The 19618-nt window shown below is 35.7% G+C and overlaps 1 protein-coding gene across 1 annotated transcript; it reads right to left on the bottom strand.

Moving 5' to 3' along the window:
• Positions 1 to 3236: 3236 nt before the first annotated feature.
• On the bottom strand, positions 3237 to 9480 carry LOC121248976 (dynamin-related protein 5A). The gene is made up of 16 exons (XM_041147616.1): positions 9248 to 9480; positions 8764 to 8827; positions 8543 to 8647; positions 8285 to 8386; positions 7728 to 7778; positions 7578 to 7639; positions 7184 to 7274; positions 6961 to 7025; positions 6328 to 6522; positions 6028 to 6147; positions 5884 to 5954; positions 5562 to 5787; positions 4780 to 4830; positions 4242 to 4470; positions 3874 to 4013; positions 3237 to 3745 (listed from the first exon to the last, which is right to left on the bottom strand). The coding sequence occupies exons 1-16, from the start codon at positions 9374 to 9376 to the stop codon at positions 3617 to 3619; spliced, it is 1830 nt and encodes a 609-aa protein (XP_041003550.1). The 5' UTR covers positions 9377 to 9480; the 3' UTR covers positions 3237 to 3616.
• Between the last annotated feature and the right edge of the window lie 10138 nt (positions 9481 to 19618).

Genomic DNA, 19618 nt, shown 5'->3' with positions numbered 1-19618 from the left:
TTTCGGCGGGTGGCCATCTTATTTTACTTCGTCATGTTCTTTCTAATATGGATCTTCATCATCTTTTTGCCATCCTTCAGGTCTCGCAATCTACTATTAAAACCATTCATCGTATGATGAGTACTTTCTTCTGGGAGGAGGATAATAACAAAGGTAAGAAAAAATGGGTGGCCTGGAATTCTATCTGCCGTCCCGTGGAGGAAGGCGGTTTGGATTTTAGGAACCTCGATAATATGTAAAAAGCCCTTCATGCTAGATTTGCTTGGAATCTTATTCAAGGTAATTCTTTATGGGCTAATTTTTTTAAGGGTAAGTATGTGGGTTTTAAACCTTGGGCCCTGGTTGATCCAACTAAGGGTACAAGATTCTGGAAAATGATTGCTAAATCCCTTCCTCTGGTCTTGGATAACTCTAAGTGGCGTCTTAAAGATGGTAAGGTTTTTTTCTGGTATGATAAATGGAGGGACAGAGGCCCTTTAACTAATGATATGAATATTGTAGGGCATCCTCATCTTCAAGTGAAGGATTGCAAATTAAATAATGATATGGATTTTATTCGTCAATTAGTGGGGCCGGATCATTTTGATGGGATTTTAGAGGATATTTGTAAGGCTATACCGGGGTTGGACGTTCTGATTTGGACCAAGAATGATAATGGTTTGTTTTCCATTAAGTCGGTGTGGGATTGTGTCCGTATTAGGAGTGATACTATTGAGGGGCATTCTTGGATGTGGCATAAGAGTCTTCCTCTTAAAATGTCTACCCATATGTGGAAAGTTTGGTATATGGCCCTTAGTGTCGATCATCATCTTCGTCGTGTTGGCATTCCTATTACCTCTCGTTGTGATTGTTGTGCTAACGGTCACTATGAGGACCAAAATCATTTCTTTTTGTAGGCGATATTGCGAACACCATTTGGCGATATTTTGGGACTAGTCTTGGGATCCTGATAGGCCGGAATTGGAAAGACACAGTGAAGATTTGGTTTCATCGAGCCTCTAGCGTCTCAAGTTGGCATTATTGTGGGAATTCTCCCGGTGATTATCACTTGGAGAATCTGGCAGAGGCGTTGTTTGGCGCGTATGGAGGGTCGCTTTGAATCTGCCTCTGACATTATTCACTCTGTTCGCCGGTGGATTAGTCTTATTTGTCGAGATATGCATGCTAGTTCTCACATATCTAGTTTTGATTTGCAGATACTTGAAAGTTTGCATGTCCAGCCCGTTCTTCCCCTAATTCGGCGTTGCAAAGTTATTGATTGGCAACGGCCTTCGGCGAGATGGGTTAAGCTTAACACTGATGGCAGTAGTTTGGGTAATCCGGGTGCCTCAGGTATAGGTGGGATTATTAGAAATCATCATGGTAAGCTAATTCATGCTTTTTCTGAGTTCATTGGTACAGGTTCTAATAATCGGGTAGAACTCTTAGCTCTTCTTCATAGACTCCAGGTTTGTAAATCCTTATCTCTCAATTATGTGGATATTGAACTTGATTCTATGACTGTTATTTCCTAGTGGAAGAGCAAAAGATGTGGGGTGTGGTACCTAGAGGATTACTAGGAGGAAATTATGGACATTATGAACTCTATGACTTGCTCGATTCATCATGTTTTCGTGAGGGAAATAAAGTTGCAGATTGGTTAGCCAAACATGGGGTTCTGGTAATGACTTAGTTGTCTCACAACTGATGGAGACTCCCCGAGTGCTGCGTGGTCTTATCTGTGTGGACTACTCCGAGTTGCCTTCGTTTCGTTTTAGTTAGTTTGAGGTCTTTGTGGTTTTATTTTGTTTTCCATGGTTATTTTTATTCATTCTGGCTTGGTTTTTTTTCCGCATGCTGGGTTTTTCATTTGTACCCCAGATGTTTGACTTGTAATCACGGTTTTCCTCCGCCATAAGTGAGGGTTATTAATAAATTTGGAGAGATGTCACTTTTGAACAGGTGACCCTAACTCTTTATTAAAAAAAATAAAAAAATAGTTTGATTGATGTTTTAGCAAACTTAGGAGCTGCTGGTATAGATGCTTCTTTTTACTCCATTTTTCACTTACTAAAACAATTATATGACATATATTTTTCTGGATAAAACAGGACTCCCTCACTTTAGGCATTAGTTTTATACCTTTCTATTATGATAGATCGTTCGAAATAATTATTGTATAGATTGATTTCTTAGAATATATAGTTTTTACAAGGCTTTGGTCTCACGATTTATATAACTCCTAAGACTCTTCCCACATTTGTAAAATGTATTCTTCTATCATAAGATAGGGTTATCAATAAAAGTGGGGGTACCTTCCATTTTCTTAAAAAGATATGTAGGGTAGAATTGAATAGCCCATAATTAATCTACCATTTCCAAAAAAAAATATCAGGCCTCGTTTGGTTACACAGATGAGATGAGATTGGATGAAAATTAAAAATTAAATAAAATATTATTAGAATATAATTTGTTAATATTGTTTTTATTTTAGAATTTGAAAAAATTGAATTATTTATTATATTTTTTATAAAAATTTAAAAAAATTGTAATGATTAAATAAGATGATTTGTATAACTAAACTACCTCACTTTTTTTAAGTCTTTGGCGCAATGAAATGGGATACAACCAAGTAGTTCTTAAGTCAAAGCAAATATAAAAGAGCTTTTATATATTTGCTAACTATTTTTTTTTTCTTTTTAGCCTGAAAACTTTGAGTTATACAAAGGTTTCTTAATTTTAGTGCAATATTAGATATAAATAGTAGAATCTAGAGTAGGAATCGATAAAAATGAAAAAATAATCTTAATTTGTACACTCGTGACCTCATACATATGTATGTATCAACTCTAATATATATTAAAGAAATTCTTTTCTTCGATGGTAATAATTAGAAGTCCCATTCAGCTCAGTATGATGATTAGGAAAGTCTGTACAATATGAATACCATTCATTGATAATATTACCGTTTGAAAAATTAAAACTTTTCTTTTTTCTTAATAACCATATTTTTTCGGAAAGAAAAAGAAACTTTAAAATAATGCAATCCAAAAATATACTAAAATCACATAAATACGTAGACTTCCAAAATCAAACTTCTTAAATTATTAAAAACTATTCACATAAAGACGTAGACTTCCATCAGACCAAGAATCTGATGACCTGATGACATATAACCCGATTCTCCAAATGAAAAACTTGGATTCGAATTCCCCACCGCATTAGTTGGAACTCTCTTGCAATTAGGTATATCTTCCTGTCATTAGAACCTAAAAAAATGTTTTCCAATTCTCGGCATGCACCCATCATTCAAGATACAACATTAATTTTGCTACTCCAACCATGCATCATGGCTAGCTAAATGAGGCTATCTATACATATTAACAAAAGGGAAGTGAGATCCAATCGTGCCTAAAAATTAACAAAATGCTACCTTTTTTATTTCGAAGTTCATGGGTCCAATCATCTCTATCGGAACAAGAAAAATGTGAATAATACAGAATTGGTATATATTCACTGATCAAGATCTCTTAGAATTTTCTAATTCAATTCAAGCGGCGTGAGCTTTATGGGATGCTAATAAATGAAAGAATCGATGCCATCCAACTTCTAAGAAAGAAAATAAATCAAGTCCCCTCTATTTGGACCAAGCAACTGCATCAATTTCCTCTTGGGCACTTCTATATAACTCCAACCTTTTTGCAAGGTTTGAACGACGCTGCATGATTGCTGGATCCTCATCCAACAATTTACCCAACTGCTTTGACTGAAAAAAGAAAGAAAAAAAAAAAAAAAAAAACAGTTATGGATAAGGAACTTAGAGTAGTGTTGTGACATTTCAAGAGACGTAAGAGAAAGAGGAATGGGTCATGATCAGTGCATTGAAATCCTTGCCTCTTTTTTACCCAACTCTGTGAAGAAATGATCAAGTAGGCCTCGTTTGGCCTCACGCACTTGACAATAGACAACAGACTTCGGAATAGAGTTCCTCAAACTTGCACAAACCATATTGACATAGGACAAGACATTCGTTCCTGTATATATAAAAGAAATACATAAAACTAGCTGTATTTCGAGCTACTAATGTTTAAAGATTTATAAGATACTCATGAAATGATTGAGATGCAAACGCTTGAACTTCGAAAATGACTCAAACCAACAAAGCTAGATCTTAGTCGGTAATAACTTCACTAGTCTAGGCTAGTCCTTTAACTAAAATTGGGTTGTGTTTTTGGTTGAACTTTCACTATTTGGGTACTTACCAACTCGCCTGAGATATGAATCATTGTATCTGTCAAAAACTGAGTGTGTTGGATTTCCACCCTTCTCAATATCTTGGGGAAGCTTGCGAAAATATTCGACAGTTAGATAACCAATTTCCATGTCAACCAACTGCAAGGTTGCTTTCTTGCTTTCTTCCCTCATCCTGTCCAATGATTCAATTGCTGCATTTGCGACTTCCGATCTCAGAGTGGGATACTGCTTTAGCTCCTACAAGCAACATAAACAAAAATATACTTGGATGTCCTGAAAACAAATCAAGGAATTTGCACTTGCCCTCCAAAGTTTCTGGATATTTTCAAATGCCATTATTTATATGAAGTATTTATGTACTTGATCAGGGGAAGCTCACTGATTAAGTTACATGTGAAACTTGAAAAAAATCAAGTACTCTCCCAAATGCCTAAGGCCCTGAACTTTTATTTGGATCTCTAGTTCAAAGATGGTATGGTAATGTATCTCTATAACAAAACTCAAGAATCAAACATATTGGAAAGGAAGCAATGACAAAGAACTTGCCATAGTTTCACCAATAGCCTTGTGAGTAAGATCCTTCAATATAGCATGAACCTGTAATCGTGGAATATATGTACCCATCAGACGAATTTAGAACATCAGCATTTAATAAATCTAGCAAAGAATTACTTACAAAAAAAAGAAATCTAGCAAAGAACAATTTAGTAGGATCTTATACCAAGGATTATTAATAATGCAAACTAAATAATTACAGTACATCTAACACTACAAGAAAAATGAGTATTTGTGATGAGTTATCTACGATCAGTATGACTTATTTTGGTGGGAAATATTAATTTTCGTAGCAAGTAACTGACCACAAATGGACGTTTTTCATACAAGTGTGAAAAGCATTCTGAAGGAAACCTAAGCCACATTTGCTTATAATTTTAAAAGACTAGTTAATGTTACAAAAAGAGTATATTTGAATCATTATAATGGGCAAGAATTTCTCTATCCAAACCAATGCGGGATCCCATCCAATACCTCCTATATTCAACCTGGAGTATTAATCTCCCTCTTTAAATCCCTACAATCCTCATCCGGCCAATGGACTATTACAGTTTGCACATCTCAATTCCAACACTTTTGATTGAGACCTGGCTATGATGTCATTTATAATGACACAAGGAAAGCTCAAACCAAAGTCAGGTTTATAATCTAAAAGAACTAGTCAATATTACAATTGAAGTCACTTAAATCCTTATAAAGGACAAGAACTACCCCTAAGAAATTTGGAATCAAATTCACCACCTCCTATTCTCAATCTGGGGTATTACACGTACCGCATCTACAGCTGCCTCGGCAGGACCTCTAATTGTTACCAAGGAAAACTCAATCAGACGACGATATCCTTGTTCAGGAGCAATTAGGTGAGGTTGATATCCATCTGCCTCAGTGATTAGCTTTCTCACGTTTTCCATTGAAAGATGTTTGTCAAATTGCAACCTCTTCAGAGCAGCTGGAAGCTGATTATCAAACACACTGTAGATCTTATCACCACCTGGGCGCCTGCATAAAGTGATCATAATTTTGAAATCAGCAGGAAATGAACAAAACACATTCCAAAACGAAAAGTACATTATGCGGAAAAAAAAGAAAACATACACGCCATCTAGATGTTCTTTAAATATTTGATCAAATGTTCGACAAATTTCCATTATGGCATACAATTTTCCCTGCATTCCAAAAACAGAATGAATTCCAACGCTTAATGAAATTACATTCGTTAAAGTTGGAAAAAATGCTTACTCCAGCATCCGAAGCAATGGGCTTCCCAAGACGGTTCAGTTCTGCTTCCAGCTCAGTTATGGTTTTATTGATAAGGGATTGAAGGCCTGGGATTCGAGACTTGATAACAGTTTCCAAGTGCTGCCGAATTAATTATATTTAGTTTCAACAATGTCATTGCCACAAAATCAAGGGGATCAGAGTAACTTTTTACAAAAATCTAAATCGTTTCCATGACAATTTGTATATCCACAAAGAATAAAAGATTATTGAAATTTCAAAGAATACATAAAACTCATCTGGGAAACCACTTAAACATACCTTAGAAAGCATCTTTCCTAGATGCTCAGAACCCATTCTGTCAGTCAGATGCCTATACTCTGGGCTAGTAGCAAAGTATTCACGTTCTCTGCGCCTGGCAGCAATCATATCAACACTTTTATTTATATCGGCTTGAGACCGATTAACAACACCAATCCAAGGAAATCGTAGCTTATATGATCTTCCTTCTAGGATCTGAAATAATAAAAAAAAGAATTCGCCAATTTGAATGCATAATGTCAATTAATAAATCACCAAGAAATCTTTGATAATAATATAAGAGTAGCTTTTCAAAACCAACAGAGCCATCAAGTTCACTAGTACACATTTCTATCATGTTCGATGAAGCCTGCTTCTCCAAAATTCCTTTGAATTGAAAGCTAACTCTCCTAATTTAAAGAAAAATTTAGCCTCACTCAATATTTTCACAAGTAATAGAATTCTATCATTATTAAATAATATATGCCAGAAAACATCATATCAACCAATCCTAGAAACATAAAAGCAAAATATATTAGACTCACATTGACAAAAGAAAACCAAACTTTGAACTAATCCAACAAGCTATATAAAATGAACCAAGAGTACTAAATTTCACAACACCATCACTCTAAATGAAGTAATAAGACTTACATCAACTGCATCAGTACCCTTATCCATAAGATCAATCTTGGTCAAAACTCCAAATGTCCTCTCCCCTGAAAATTTGTTAACCACATAAACAGAGGATATACCATGTGTCAAAGGAAAGCTTGTAATTATAGTAATTCATCATATGCCTAGTCAATCAATCCATAAAGCTCCATCAGAAAAGCCAGGCGAGATATAGAAGAAGACATTAAGAAAATTGATTTACCTTTAGGGTCTACCTCACGGGAAATCTTAATTGCATCAGATGTAGCAAGATCTTGGTTGGCTGGAGAAATTGCAAGAATAATACAGTTGGGCTGGAATTAAAGAGTGTTATTATCCATTAAAGTCCTAACAGAAAAATCTTTTCCATGTAAGATACAAAGACTCAAGTAAAAAGCACAGACTAGTATGTAATAGAACCTGAAAATTGAGTAAATAATGTCAGTTCTAGTTTTTTGAACTCATTAAAACTACCAGCAATCACTTTTTACATATTTACAAAATTCCAGTGTATTTTCTAGGAAGTCCTAAGGGAACCCTACCAACCTCATTCTTCATTAAATTAGATCAAAACATCAAACTCGAAAGACTCTTGAAAACTCTGATATCACAATTACCTTCTCAATGTAGGACCGAACCATGTTCTCAATGTCTTGCACAATGCTCTCTGGCTGACCATCTACAACACCCCAACCATGGATAAATTAATCTTGTAATATTTCTATGGAGTGGGAGTCAATATGAAAAATATGAGCAATACAACCTACCAACAGCTACTTTTGTAAGTCCAGGAAGATCGACCAACGTCAAGTTCACAACTGTCAAGATCAAAGTCAACAATTTTGTAAGAAAACTTTTACAAAAAAGACTATTATTGCTGATAAGAAACAATCATGTTTTTGTTTGGTAATTCCCAACAAAGCATAATAGAACACTATGCGCTCAAGTTCCAGAAACACCCTTTTAAGTCTAAAATTTGAGTTAAAAACCAAACCAATCATAGCTGCACAGACCTAATACAATGATCTTCCAACTCAACTCAATTTGAGGTATAATCTCAACAGCATAAGTAACTTTAAAAAGTACATTCCTCATTACCATAGTGCAGTTCAAGTGTGAAATATGACACACCATATGCCAATATTACACATATTATTGCTCAATCATCACTAAATGTATCACACCTATAATGCTGGACCTTTTGCACTGACATTGGATCAACTGAAAACCCATTTGGTTTAAAATAACTCAACAACATTTAATCAAAGCTTACGTGGCATTTATGAGAATGTATGATACAAGATAACCAATACTTATGTCTCACCATTAGGGGAAAAGATACTGAGATGGATTGGAACAGTAGAAATTTGTTTTGTCCGACCTGTCTCTCGATCAGTCTCATCAGAAATCTCCTTCCTCACGGCAGCTGCAGAAAATAAATGCAGGATTAGCACATAATGTGGATTAAGAAATATTAACTCGTTTAGAAAATTGACACGGGAGACGCAAAGTTAAAAATATTGTCAACAAGAACAAGTATTTAGGAAGAAAAACTACTCTTCTAAGCTTAAAAAATAAATACCAAAATCAGTGAATCTCTTTCTAGGTTGATGCATAAACTCTGCATATTCTCTTCCTTCATCAATCCTATGGAGTTGCAAGACAAGAGGACGCCTAGTAACAATCCCTGCAAGCAATGCATTCCCATAAAATTGAGGTGTTCAATGCATAAATATTGGCAAGGTCAGGTGTGTATATCTGTGACTATGAGCAACTGTGAAAAGAATTGACAACACAAATTACCAGCTCCACGGGGTAAAAAGTCTTTCCCGACAATACTCTCTAGCACAGAAGACTTCCCAGAGCTCTGCAAACAATAAAATATTACAAGATGATTAATTCATATAAATTTTGTCTTAAAAAACATCATCAGTTTAACAATTATTAGTTCATAATCTATGTTGTGCACATAGCAACTACTCATTAATGATTGATTGTGAACCAAGAACTAGAAGCACCTAAATCTAGGATCAAGAAAAACCAAAATACGGATCAATAACAAGATACGAAAAGAAAATTCACAAGAAATTAAGTGAAACCAGAAATTTTCCGCGAAGAAAAACTAACAATAAAATTAAGAGGAAATTAAAAAAAATAAAGTAATAAATAAGACGTACGAAAAATTAAATGGGAGGTCTAAAAACAACAAGAAGAAAGAAAAAGGCAAAGCAATGCATCAAAAGGATAATAAAAACTAATAAAAAAGGGAAAAAATGGGAGATATGACCTGGCCACCGACGACGGCAATGGCGGGCAATGCATCCCAGAGAGTGGGCAAGGAGCTCTCTTCGCCGTGATCGCCTAGTGCTGTACATGCCCTCTGTAGTTTGTTCACCAATGTGATAAGGTTCTCCATGCGTGGACCGAGAACAGAGTTTGGCCGGAACGAATTCAGAGAGAAAGAGAGGGAGGGAGGGAGGGAGAGAGTGAAAAGGCGTTAGAGAGTGCGAAGAAAAGAAAGCGCGAGGTTGGCGAAACGAACGGGAAAGTAGCCATAAGTCGGTGGTGGACATTTTCAAAATGTTAGTTGGGTTTGTCCGTTTGGAATCCTTCATGCTAGGGCCACGTGTCTCTTCCATTGTTTTGTTCCCTTCAAAGGACCGGTCAAAACTTCAATTTAATAATAATAATAATAATAAACACGAGAAATACTTCTAATTGTTAAAAAAATACTTATAACGTGAAAAATAAAATCATTTCATCTAAAATAAAGGAACGAATAAAATCGATTATAACGAGAGAAAATCAAACAAGAGGTACAATTTATTAAAACTTTCAAGCAGTCTTTTCCAAACAGAATTAATATACATGCATGTAGGATTATTCATCCGAGTCGAATTTTTTCCTTGCCCACTCCAGAACTTGAGAAACTGAGTTTCGGTTTAGATTTATTCCGGCCCAAAACTAGAGTTGCAAAACTCGGATACACCCGATTCAAATACCGGGTTTTACCTTCTTTTCTTTTTCCATATTGGATGACCATATTGGAAAAAGGAGAGGTAGATAAGCAGGGAAGATATGTGTACAACCAAAAAAAAGAGTGATCCAGGATGAAAGTTCACTTTAAAATATGATTTTCATATTATATGTCTCCAACTATCAAAATTAACATAATGTATAATCTAAAAAAAAGAACAGAGAAAATGCATATGAACGAAAATCATTTGTATATCGATCCGTTAACTTCTCAATAAATATACCTGCATGTTGTAGGTTTATAAACATTTGTTTTCTCCTTGCAGTAAAGAGCTTGAATTCCCGCTTTGTAATATATCAAAGAAATTGATTATACATTTATTTTTTAAAGTCACGAATATGGAGTAAGGCTGTCAATTTTTTAGGCTAAAAATATATATGGCATTTATTTAAATATTTTTTTAAAAAGTCTTCTTGTATAAACGAAAATCATAATGCTAGAAAATCAGCATTTCTTACTATGTGCAACAACCACATTAGGCCCATTGGCCCAAAGCCATTCAACAATCACATTATATGTTTGATTTCAATCTTCGAAGTCAAACATATAAAACAAAACTTTTGAAGTAGTTCTGAATTGCTTGCTTGAATTAGATTCTTATAAAAATTTATGAAATCCTAATATATATATATATATATATATATATATATACATGGTCCAAATGTAGACAACGATATACGTTTCCTATGGGAGGAACTTGCTAAGTTACATAGCTGGTGGGAGTTTCCTTAGTTTATAGGAGGGGATTTTAATGTAATCATATTTTCTAATGAACGATCGGGTGAGAGTAGGTTGTGCCCAGCAATGATAGAGTTCTCAGATTGTATCTTTGACTTAAACCTATTGGATATTTCTCTACTAGGGGGTTCCTTCACTTGGTCGAATAATCAGACATGGTCCCAGGTAGACAGATTCCTAATTTCACTGGAGTGGGAGGTGCACTATCCAGAAGTATGTCAAAAGAGACTGTCACGTCTTTGCTCGGACCATTTTCCTATATTGTTGGACTGTGGTGGCATTCGAAGCTGGCGTCGATACTTCAAGTTTGAAAACATGTGGTTGAAAAGTGAAGGCTTTGTGGATAAGGTTAGGCAATGGTGGTCTTCTTATCAGTTCTAAGGTAACCTCTCATACATCCTAGTTTGTAAGTTAAAAGTTTTGAAAAATGACCTTAAACTTTAGAATTCACAATCCTTTGGAGATATAGGAGAGCGAAAAAAATTCATGGTGGAGGAGTTACATCAGTTTGAACAGATACTGGAGGTAGAGCCCTTTTACCAGAAGAACTATTGCACAAGTCAGAGTTGGTTGCAGAATAGAAAGAATACTATCCTTATAGGAGATTTCTTGGTGCCAGAAGCTGAAAGCTTTGTAGCGGAAAGAAGGGGATCGGAGTACTAAATTCTTCCATAAAGTTGATAACTCTCATAAAAGAACTAATACCATCAAAATGCTGAACATTAATGGTATGGAATGTAAGGAGACCCCTTTGATTTGTGACCATGTGGTGGATTTCTATGAACAACTGCTAATAGAATGTGAGGGTGGAGGCCAAAGCTAAATGGTCTTGTTTTTGACACTATTGAGCCTCAGGAAGCCTCTTGGTTGGAGAGGCATTTTGAGGAGGAGGAAGTGTATGATGTGGTCAGACATATGAGTAAAGATAAAACTTCAGGCCCAAATGGTTTCTCGATGGGTTTCTTCCAATCGTTCTGAGGGGTGGTGAAAGTGGACATTATGAATGTGTTTCAAAAAGTATCATTGGTTGAAAAGTTTGAGAAAAGCCTAAATGCTACTTATTGCATTGATTCCAAAAAAGACTGGAGCGGTGCAGGTTAAGGATTTTCGACCCATTAACCTTGTGAATGGGGTGTATGAAATTATATCCAAGGTTCTTGCTAACAGATTGGGGGCAGTTTTGGGCAAGATCATTTCGAAATCACAAAATGCATTTGTTAGGAGGCGACAAATTTTGGATTCAGTCCTTATAGCGAACGAGGGCCTGGATAGCAGATTAAAGGCTGGCTCTGCAAGTATTATTTGCAAGTTTGATATGGAGAAAACATATGACCATGTAAATTGGAATTTTCTCTTGTATTTGTTGGGGAGATGCAGCTTTGGGCCTAGGTGGCATACTTGGATTAGTTGGTATATTTTTATAACTAGATTATCAGTATTGATTAATGGCTGTCCTACCGGCTTCTTCAGTAGCTCTCGAGGTCTAAGGCAAGGATATCATTTGTCTCCACTTCTCTTTGTTATCATTATGGAGGCTTTGAGTAGGATGACATCGGTAGCGGTTACGCATGGGTTTGTGACTGGATTTTCGATTGGTGATCCCAATAGGGGCATTATTACTTTGTCTCATTTACTTTTTATAGATTATACACTCATTCTATGAGGCAGATCGAAATCAGTTGAGGGCATTGAAGGCTTTGTTACTATGCTTCGAAGCAACATCAGGCTTAAAAGTGAATTTTGATAAGTCAGAGTTAGTACTAGTGGGGAACGTGAGTAATACTAGGCATCTAGCTAGTATTCTTGGGTGCAAGGTAGCTTCTCTTCCTATTACCTACCTGGGATTGCCGTTGGGGGCTACAACAAAGGCCTCAACCTTATGGGATTCAGTCATAGAGAAGATAGAAAGGAAATTGACAGATTGGAAAAAATTGTATTTGTCGAAAGGTGGCCGTTTGACTCTTATGAAGAGTACCCTTTCTAACTTACCTACATACTTCCTATCTTTGCTTCAGTTGCCTGCCAGGGTAGCGGCTCGGATTGATAAACTGCATCGTGATTTCCTATGGAGTGGGATAGGGGATGGATTCAAATTTCACCTGGTCAGCTGGGAAAAGGTGTGTACACCCCTCTCGTCCGGTGGTTTGGGTATAAAAAATCTGAGAATTTTCAATCGGGCTCTACTTGGGAAGTGGTTATGGAGGTATAATAAGGAGACAGAAGCCCTATTGAAGCTGGTAATTGATTGTAAATGTGGAAACATGTGGGGAGGCTGGTGTACTGAAGAGGTATACAGGGTTAGAGGTGTGGGAGTTTGGAAACACATTAGGAAGGGGTGGGGGGATTTTAGTAGTCATTCTAAATTGGTGTTGGGGAGAGGTTCTCACATTAAGTTTTAGAGGGGTATATGGTGTAGAAATGAGGCCCTAAAGGATACATTTCCAGCTATTTTTCAGTTGGCATGCAACCAGGAAGCTTTAATAGAGGACCTTATGCTTCTAACAGGGGAGCAAGTGCAGTGGAACGTCACATTTAGTAGAGCGGTGCAAGACTGGGAAGTGGACATCTTTGAGGCTTTTTTCAGCATTCTTTATTCTGTGAAGCTGAGTAGACAGCAAGTCGATAGGATGTGGTGGACCCCCGCAGGTAAGGGCATTTTCTCAGTTCGATCCTTTTATAAGTCCCTTTCCCAAGTTGCAAACATCTCGTTCCCATGGAGGAGAATCTGGAGAAATAAGGCGCCTCCAAAAGTGATCTTCTTCACTTAGACAACAGCGTTGGAGAAGATTCTGACTACCGAAAATTTGAGGAAGCGCCGAATAGTTATACTAGACTGGTGTTTCATGTGCAAGAGATCTGGCGAGAAAGTGGAACACCTCTTGCTACATTGCAAGACTACTAGAGCCTTGTGGGTCGAAGTCTTTAGCCGAATAGAGTTAGCCTTTGTTATGCCTGCAATGGTGGTAGATCTATTGGCCAGCTGGACACTTCCGAGAGGAGTTCAAATAAATCAAGGCGGTGTGGAATATGATCCTGATCTGTATTATGTGGTGTATATGGCAAGAGCACAACGATCGGACTTTCGAAAACAAAGAGCAGTCTCCAGAGGAATTTAGAACGCTATTTTTCCGTACTTTATTTCTATAGACCATTGATTTAGATAATAATAGCCTGAATTTTTATGACTTTCTAGTTTCCCTTACTTCGACCTAAATAAATCTTATCTCTTGTAATACCATCTTGTGTACTTGGGCTTTGCCTATCTCTATTAATATATTTTTTATTACTTATCAAAAAATATATCAGAGAAATTGTTATGTAGTCTTTTTCTTATACAATTTTTGAAAACTTGTTTTTTATTTTTGGGTTTATTTTTTTTTTTAATTTCAAGATTTTATGTGAATGTGTCACAATCCACGAATGAAGTGCTTGGACCATGAACCTTGGGCCAGTTTAATTCCATTTACAATTGCTTTTATGTAAATGATTATATGAAATTAATTAGCTTTCGCAAATGAAAAGTAAAGCTGATAAATTATTAGAGATAATATAGTTTCATTTTATTCTGTTATGGAGGCTTCTGTTAGAGTTAGTTAGATTTTTAAATTTTATTTTTCCCGCATCTGTAAGTGGGTATATATAAGTTGTAATTCTTTCATACAAATGTACTTAATAAACATTTTAATAGATGCTCTGCATCTTCTTGAGCATTTCTTGGTATCAATATTAACATGGTATCAGTTTGAACAATACACTCCAGCGCAAAATATCGTGACTACTTCTTCTTCTGAATCTTCATCTGTACCTTCTACATCATCATCCTCAAATCCTTCTGATTCTTCCAGTCCTTACTATCTTCATCATGGAGATAGCCCTGACTCTGTTCTTGTTATACAAATTTTCATTGGTGAAAATTATCACACTTGGTGTAGATCCATGATCATGGCCTTATTGCCAAGAACAAATTAGGTTTTGTCAATGACTCTTGCTAAGCCATCGAACACTTTTCCTTTCTTTCATCACTGGACTTGATGTAACAACATACTTTTGTCCTGGCTTCTCAATTCTCTTTCCAGAGAGATTGCTGCTAGTGTAATCTACGTTGAATCTGCCATGAAAATGTGGTCAGATCTTCAAGAACATTTTTCTCAAGGTAATGGCCCTTAGATCTTCCAGTTGCAGAAATCAATTGGATCTCTCATGCAGAATGATTTCTCTGTTAGTGCGTACTACACTCAAATGAAAGGTCTATGGGATGAGTTGATGAACTATAGGCCCTTACCTATCTGTTCCAATGGAGGATTACGTGCTTTGATGGATATGCACCAGCAAGATTATGTCATGCAATTTTTGATGGGGCTCAATGATTCATTTTCTCAAGTCCATGGTCAAATGCTCTTAATTGATCAACTTTCTCCTATCAACAAGGTCTTCTCACTTGTTCTTCAAGAGGAACACCAGAGAGACATTGGATCAGTGTTAGTCTCGCACAGTCCATCTGCTGCACTTTCATCGACATCCAAACTTGTTCATCAGACTAAGGCTTTCCCTCGAAAAGACAGACCTATTTGTTCTCACTTCTCTCTTCCAAGGCACACTAGTGACAAGTGCTTCAAGTTACATGGATATCCTCCTGGATATTGCTTCAAAGGGAAATCTTCAATTCTTTCATTCTCGGCTTATCAAGTTGCTGCTAATTCATCATTTTCATTCACACCAGAACAATGTCAACAACTTCTTACTCTCCTCAATTCCGAGTCACATGTATCTCAAATAGCAAATGTTACCTCTCCAATTGGTCATCTTTCAGGTAACTCTATGTTTTCTTCTATTTTTTCCATTAAAACCGTATCTCCATCACTTATTAATTCTAATAATTGGATTGTGGATGCTGGTGCTATAGACCACAGCACATGTTTTTTCACAACATTTCATTTTGCCCATAATGAGTTTGTTAAAATGCCTAATGGCATTTCAGCACCAGTTACACACATTGGTTCTATTCATTTGTCTCCACAACTTATCATACATAATGTCGTCTGTGTGCCTTCTTTTAAATTCAATCTTCTCTCTGTCAATCAATTAACAAAATCATCCTCTTGTTGCTTGATATTTTCTGGTGATGCTTGCTTTATACAGGACCTCACCCATTGGAGAACGATTGGGAAGGGTAAAGCCAAAGGAGGACTATACTTATTGCATAAAACAGATGATCCTAGTACTCTTTCTTGTGATCTCCATTTCAATTCAGCTTTTGTTTCTCATTCTCATCAATTTGAATTTGATGTTTGGCATAAAAGGTTGGGTCATTCCTCATTTTCTAGAATAAAATTGTTATCTTCTATTGTACATAATGTTTCAATCAATAATACAATTCCTTGTTCAGTATGTCCACTTGCTAAACATAAGAGGCTATCATTTCCTTCTTACAATGAACATAGTTCTTCTTCACCTTTTCAACTTGTACACTGTGATATTTGGGGCCCTTTTCCATATCAGTCATTAGATGGTTTTAAATACTTTTTAACCATTGTAGATGACCTTTTTCTCGAACCACCTGGGTGTATTTGATGAAATATAAGTCCGACGCTCGAGTGCATTTACAACATTTCATAAACATGGTCAACAATCAATTTGATTCTTCCATAAAAATTCTCAAAACAGATAATGACACTGAATTTGCTATGTCTGATTTCTATTCTTCCAAAGACATAGTTCATCAATTATCTTGTGTGGCCACTCTACAACAAAACTCAATTGTTGAAAGAAAACACCAGCATCTTCTTAATGTTGCTCGTGCTCTTTTCTTCCAATTTCATATTCATTAAAATTCTGGTCTGAATGTATACTCACAGCAGTATATTTGATCAACAGAATCCCATCTCCTTTACTTGCCGACAAAACTCCATATGAACTACTCCAAAAATCACCTTCATATTCTCACTCAAAGGTTTTTGGTTATCTTTGCTATGCCTCTACATTAGCTCAAAACATATCAAAATTTGCTCCTAGAGCTAGGAGATGTATTTTCATAGGATATCCTCTTGCCATCAAGGGATATAAACTTTATTATCTTGATAATAATCAAATCTTTGTTTCTCGAGATTTTGTTTTTCATGAACCCATCTTCCCTTTTCAATCATTAAACCATAATCCAAATGTTTCTCGAGATGTTGTTTTCCCTGCTCCAATTTCTGATTAATCCATTCCTTCTAATCTTTTCCCTGCTAAGGAAGACTCTATTTCATCTCACTCTTCTATAGAATCTGTTTTACCTGTTTTATCTCCTCATACAGAACCTGCCTTACATTCCAACGCAGATTCTATTTCCAATTCACCACAAATTTCACAAGAGCCTTTCCTTCCTAGAAGATCCTCTCGAGTACATAAGCCACCTGCTTACTTGCAAGACTTTCATTGTCATTTGGCATTTTCACAGGCTTGCTCTTCACTACCTTTCCATCGAAATTCTGGTCCTTTATCAGGTAAGTCATACCCTCTATCTCTTTCACTTGGTTATTCTCATTTAGCTTCTAAACACAACTTTCACTTTAGCTCTTTCCACTTTTACTGAACCTAAATTCTATTACCAAGCTGTTAAGATTTCCCATTGAAAAGTTGCTATGACTGAAGAAATTCAAGCCTTAGAAACAAATAATACTTGGACATTAACTAATCTTCCCCCTGGAAAGAGTTCTATTGCGTGCAAATGGATTTATAGGGTTAAGCTGAAATCTGATGGGTCACTTGAGAGATATAAGACAATGTTAGTTGCCAAAGGTTTCACACAACAATAAGGAGTGGATTATTTTGATACCTTCTGTCCAGTTGCCAAAATGGTCACTGCCAAGTGTCTTCTTTCTATAGCAGCTGCTAAGGGTTGGCATCTAATTCAATTAGATGTCAACAATGCATTTCTTCATGGAGATTTATTGGAGGAAGTTTACATGTCTTTGCCTTCTGGATTTGGTGACAAAAATGATACATGAGTTTGTAGATTAAACAAATCTTTGTATGGCTTAAAACAAGCTTCAAGATAATGGTTTTCCAAGTTTTCTTCTAGCATTGTTGAGCTTGGTTTTCAGCAAAGTAAATCATATTATTCTCTTTTCTCACTGCTTCAAGGTACTAATTTCATTGCATTATTAGTATATGTGGATGATATCCTCATTGCTAGTAATGACGTGGCAGTTGTGAACATTTTCAAAGTTTTTCTTGAGAAGAAATTCAAGTTTAAAGACCTTGGATCTTTAAAGTATTTTTTGGAATTGGAAGTTGCAAGGAACACTTCAGGTATCTCTCTTTCTCAGAGGAAATATGCCTTAGAGATTCTACAAGACACTGGCTTCTTAGGATCAAAACCTGTCAAGACTCCAATGGAACAACATCTAAAGCTCTCTCAGGATAATGGACCTCTCATAGAAGATCCCACTTCATACAGGAGATTGGTAGGAAGGTTGTTATATCTAATCATCACAAGACCAGATATAACTTTTGCAGTTCATACCTTAAGCCAATTCATGGATTCTCCTCTGTTGCCTTACCTTCATGCAGCTCAAAGAGTACTACAATTTATTAAGGAATCTCCTAGCCAATGATTTTTTTTTTTTTTTGCAAAGTCTAATATTCACTTGACTGCATTTACTGATTCAGATTGAGCTAGATGTCAAGATACTAGAAAATCTGTCACAGACTTTTGCATTTTCCATGGCAACTCTCTCATTTCATGGAAATCAAAGAACCAGTGCATTGTCTCACAGTTCTCAGTTGAATCAGAATATAGAGCCATGGCCGATACTGATTGTGAGCTTGTTTGGTTACTTTCATTGCTTCAAGACTTGCAAGTTTCTCACCCTCAAGCTGCTACCCTCTATTGTGACAACAAGACTGTAATTCACATTGCAGCTAATCCTATATTCCATGAAATAACAAAACGTATAGAAATAAATTGTCATTATATTCGTGACAAAGTCCAAGCAAATATTGTAAAGCTTTTTCATGTATCTTCTCATCACCTTCTCATCACCAATTGGTAGATTGTTTTACTAAGCGATTAGGATTTCCTCAATTTTCTGCTATGATTTTCAAGCTGGGCTTGATTAACATACATGCTCCAGCTTGAGGGGGTATTAGAGATAATATAGTTTCGTTCTATTCTGTTATAGAGGCTTCTGTTAGAGTTAGATATTTAAATTTTATCTTTTTCGTGTCTATAAGTGGGTATATATAAGTTGTAATTCATTTCATACAGATTTACTTAATAAACATTTTTTTGATGCTCTGCATCTTTTTGAACATTTCTTAGTATCAATATTGATATAAATAAATATGCTTGGATCGAATGTGGAGAAAAATCTCAAAAGAAAATAAATTGAAATTTTTTTTTTCTTGATGGATTCTGCATGCATAAAGAAAATATGATTGGATAGAAAGAGTTTTTAAAATATGTTTGTATTGGAGTTTGAAAAAACCATGGGGTCTATTGAAATGATATTTGAGGAGAGAAATTAAGGCTTTTTTCTCTGTGTGTGTTTTTATTTTGTGTATTTTTTAATTACAAAAAATTGAAAAGTAGAGTTGTAAAATAAAAGATGTTTGTCTCTCTCTATATAAGGACGACTATAATTATAGGTCAGTATAGATAACATATCTAATAAAATATTTATATTTAATTTGATTTAAAAAAATAAAATTTCAATCTTACAAATTAAATCTGTGAATAATATAAATAGTATGTTTTACGTATTGCTTAAAAATAAAATAACTAATAAATCTTTTTGTAAAAAAAATTTACAAATAAGATGAAAAATTCCTATAAAATTATTAAATTAATGCAGAGATGGGTGGGAATTTGATTAAAAGCAAGAGCCACGTGTTGATGCA

The sequence above is a fragment of the Juglans microcarpa x Juglans regia genome, chromosome 1D, assembly GCF_004785595.1.
Source record: "Juglans microcarpa x Juglans regia isolate MS1-56 chromosome 1D, Jm3101_v1.0, whole genome shotgun sequence".
Taxonomy (NCBI): domain Eukaryota; kingdom Viridiplantae; phylum Streptophyta; class Magnoliopsida; order Fagales; family Juglandaceae; genus Juglans; species Juglans microcarpa x Juglans regia.
This window is presented reverse-complemented; position numbering and strand designations above follow the sequence as displayed.

Excerpts from the sequence above, each read along its gene's own strand:
- LOC121248976 (XM_041147616.1), bottom strand. The coding sequence starts at position 9,376 with ATGGAGAACCTTATCACATTGGTGAACAAACTACAGAGGGCATGTACA. Across the intron at positions 7,779-8,284 it reads CAGTATCTTTTCCCCTAATG|TTGTGAACTTGACGTTGGTC; the intron begins GTGAGACATAAG and ends TGATCTTGACAG. Across the intron at positions 6,148-6,327 it reads TAGGAAAGATGCTTTCTAAG|CACTTGGAAACTGTTATCAA; the intron begins GTATGTTTAAGT and ends TTAATTCGGCAG.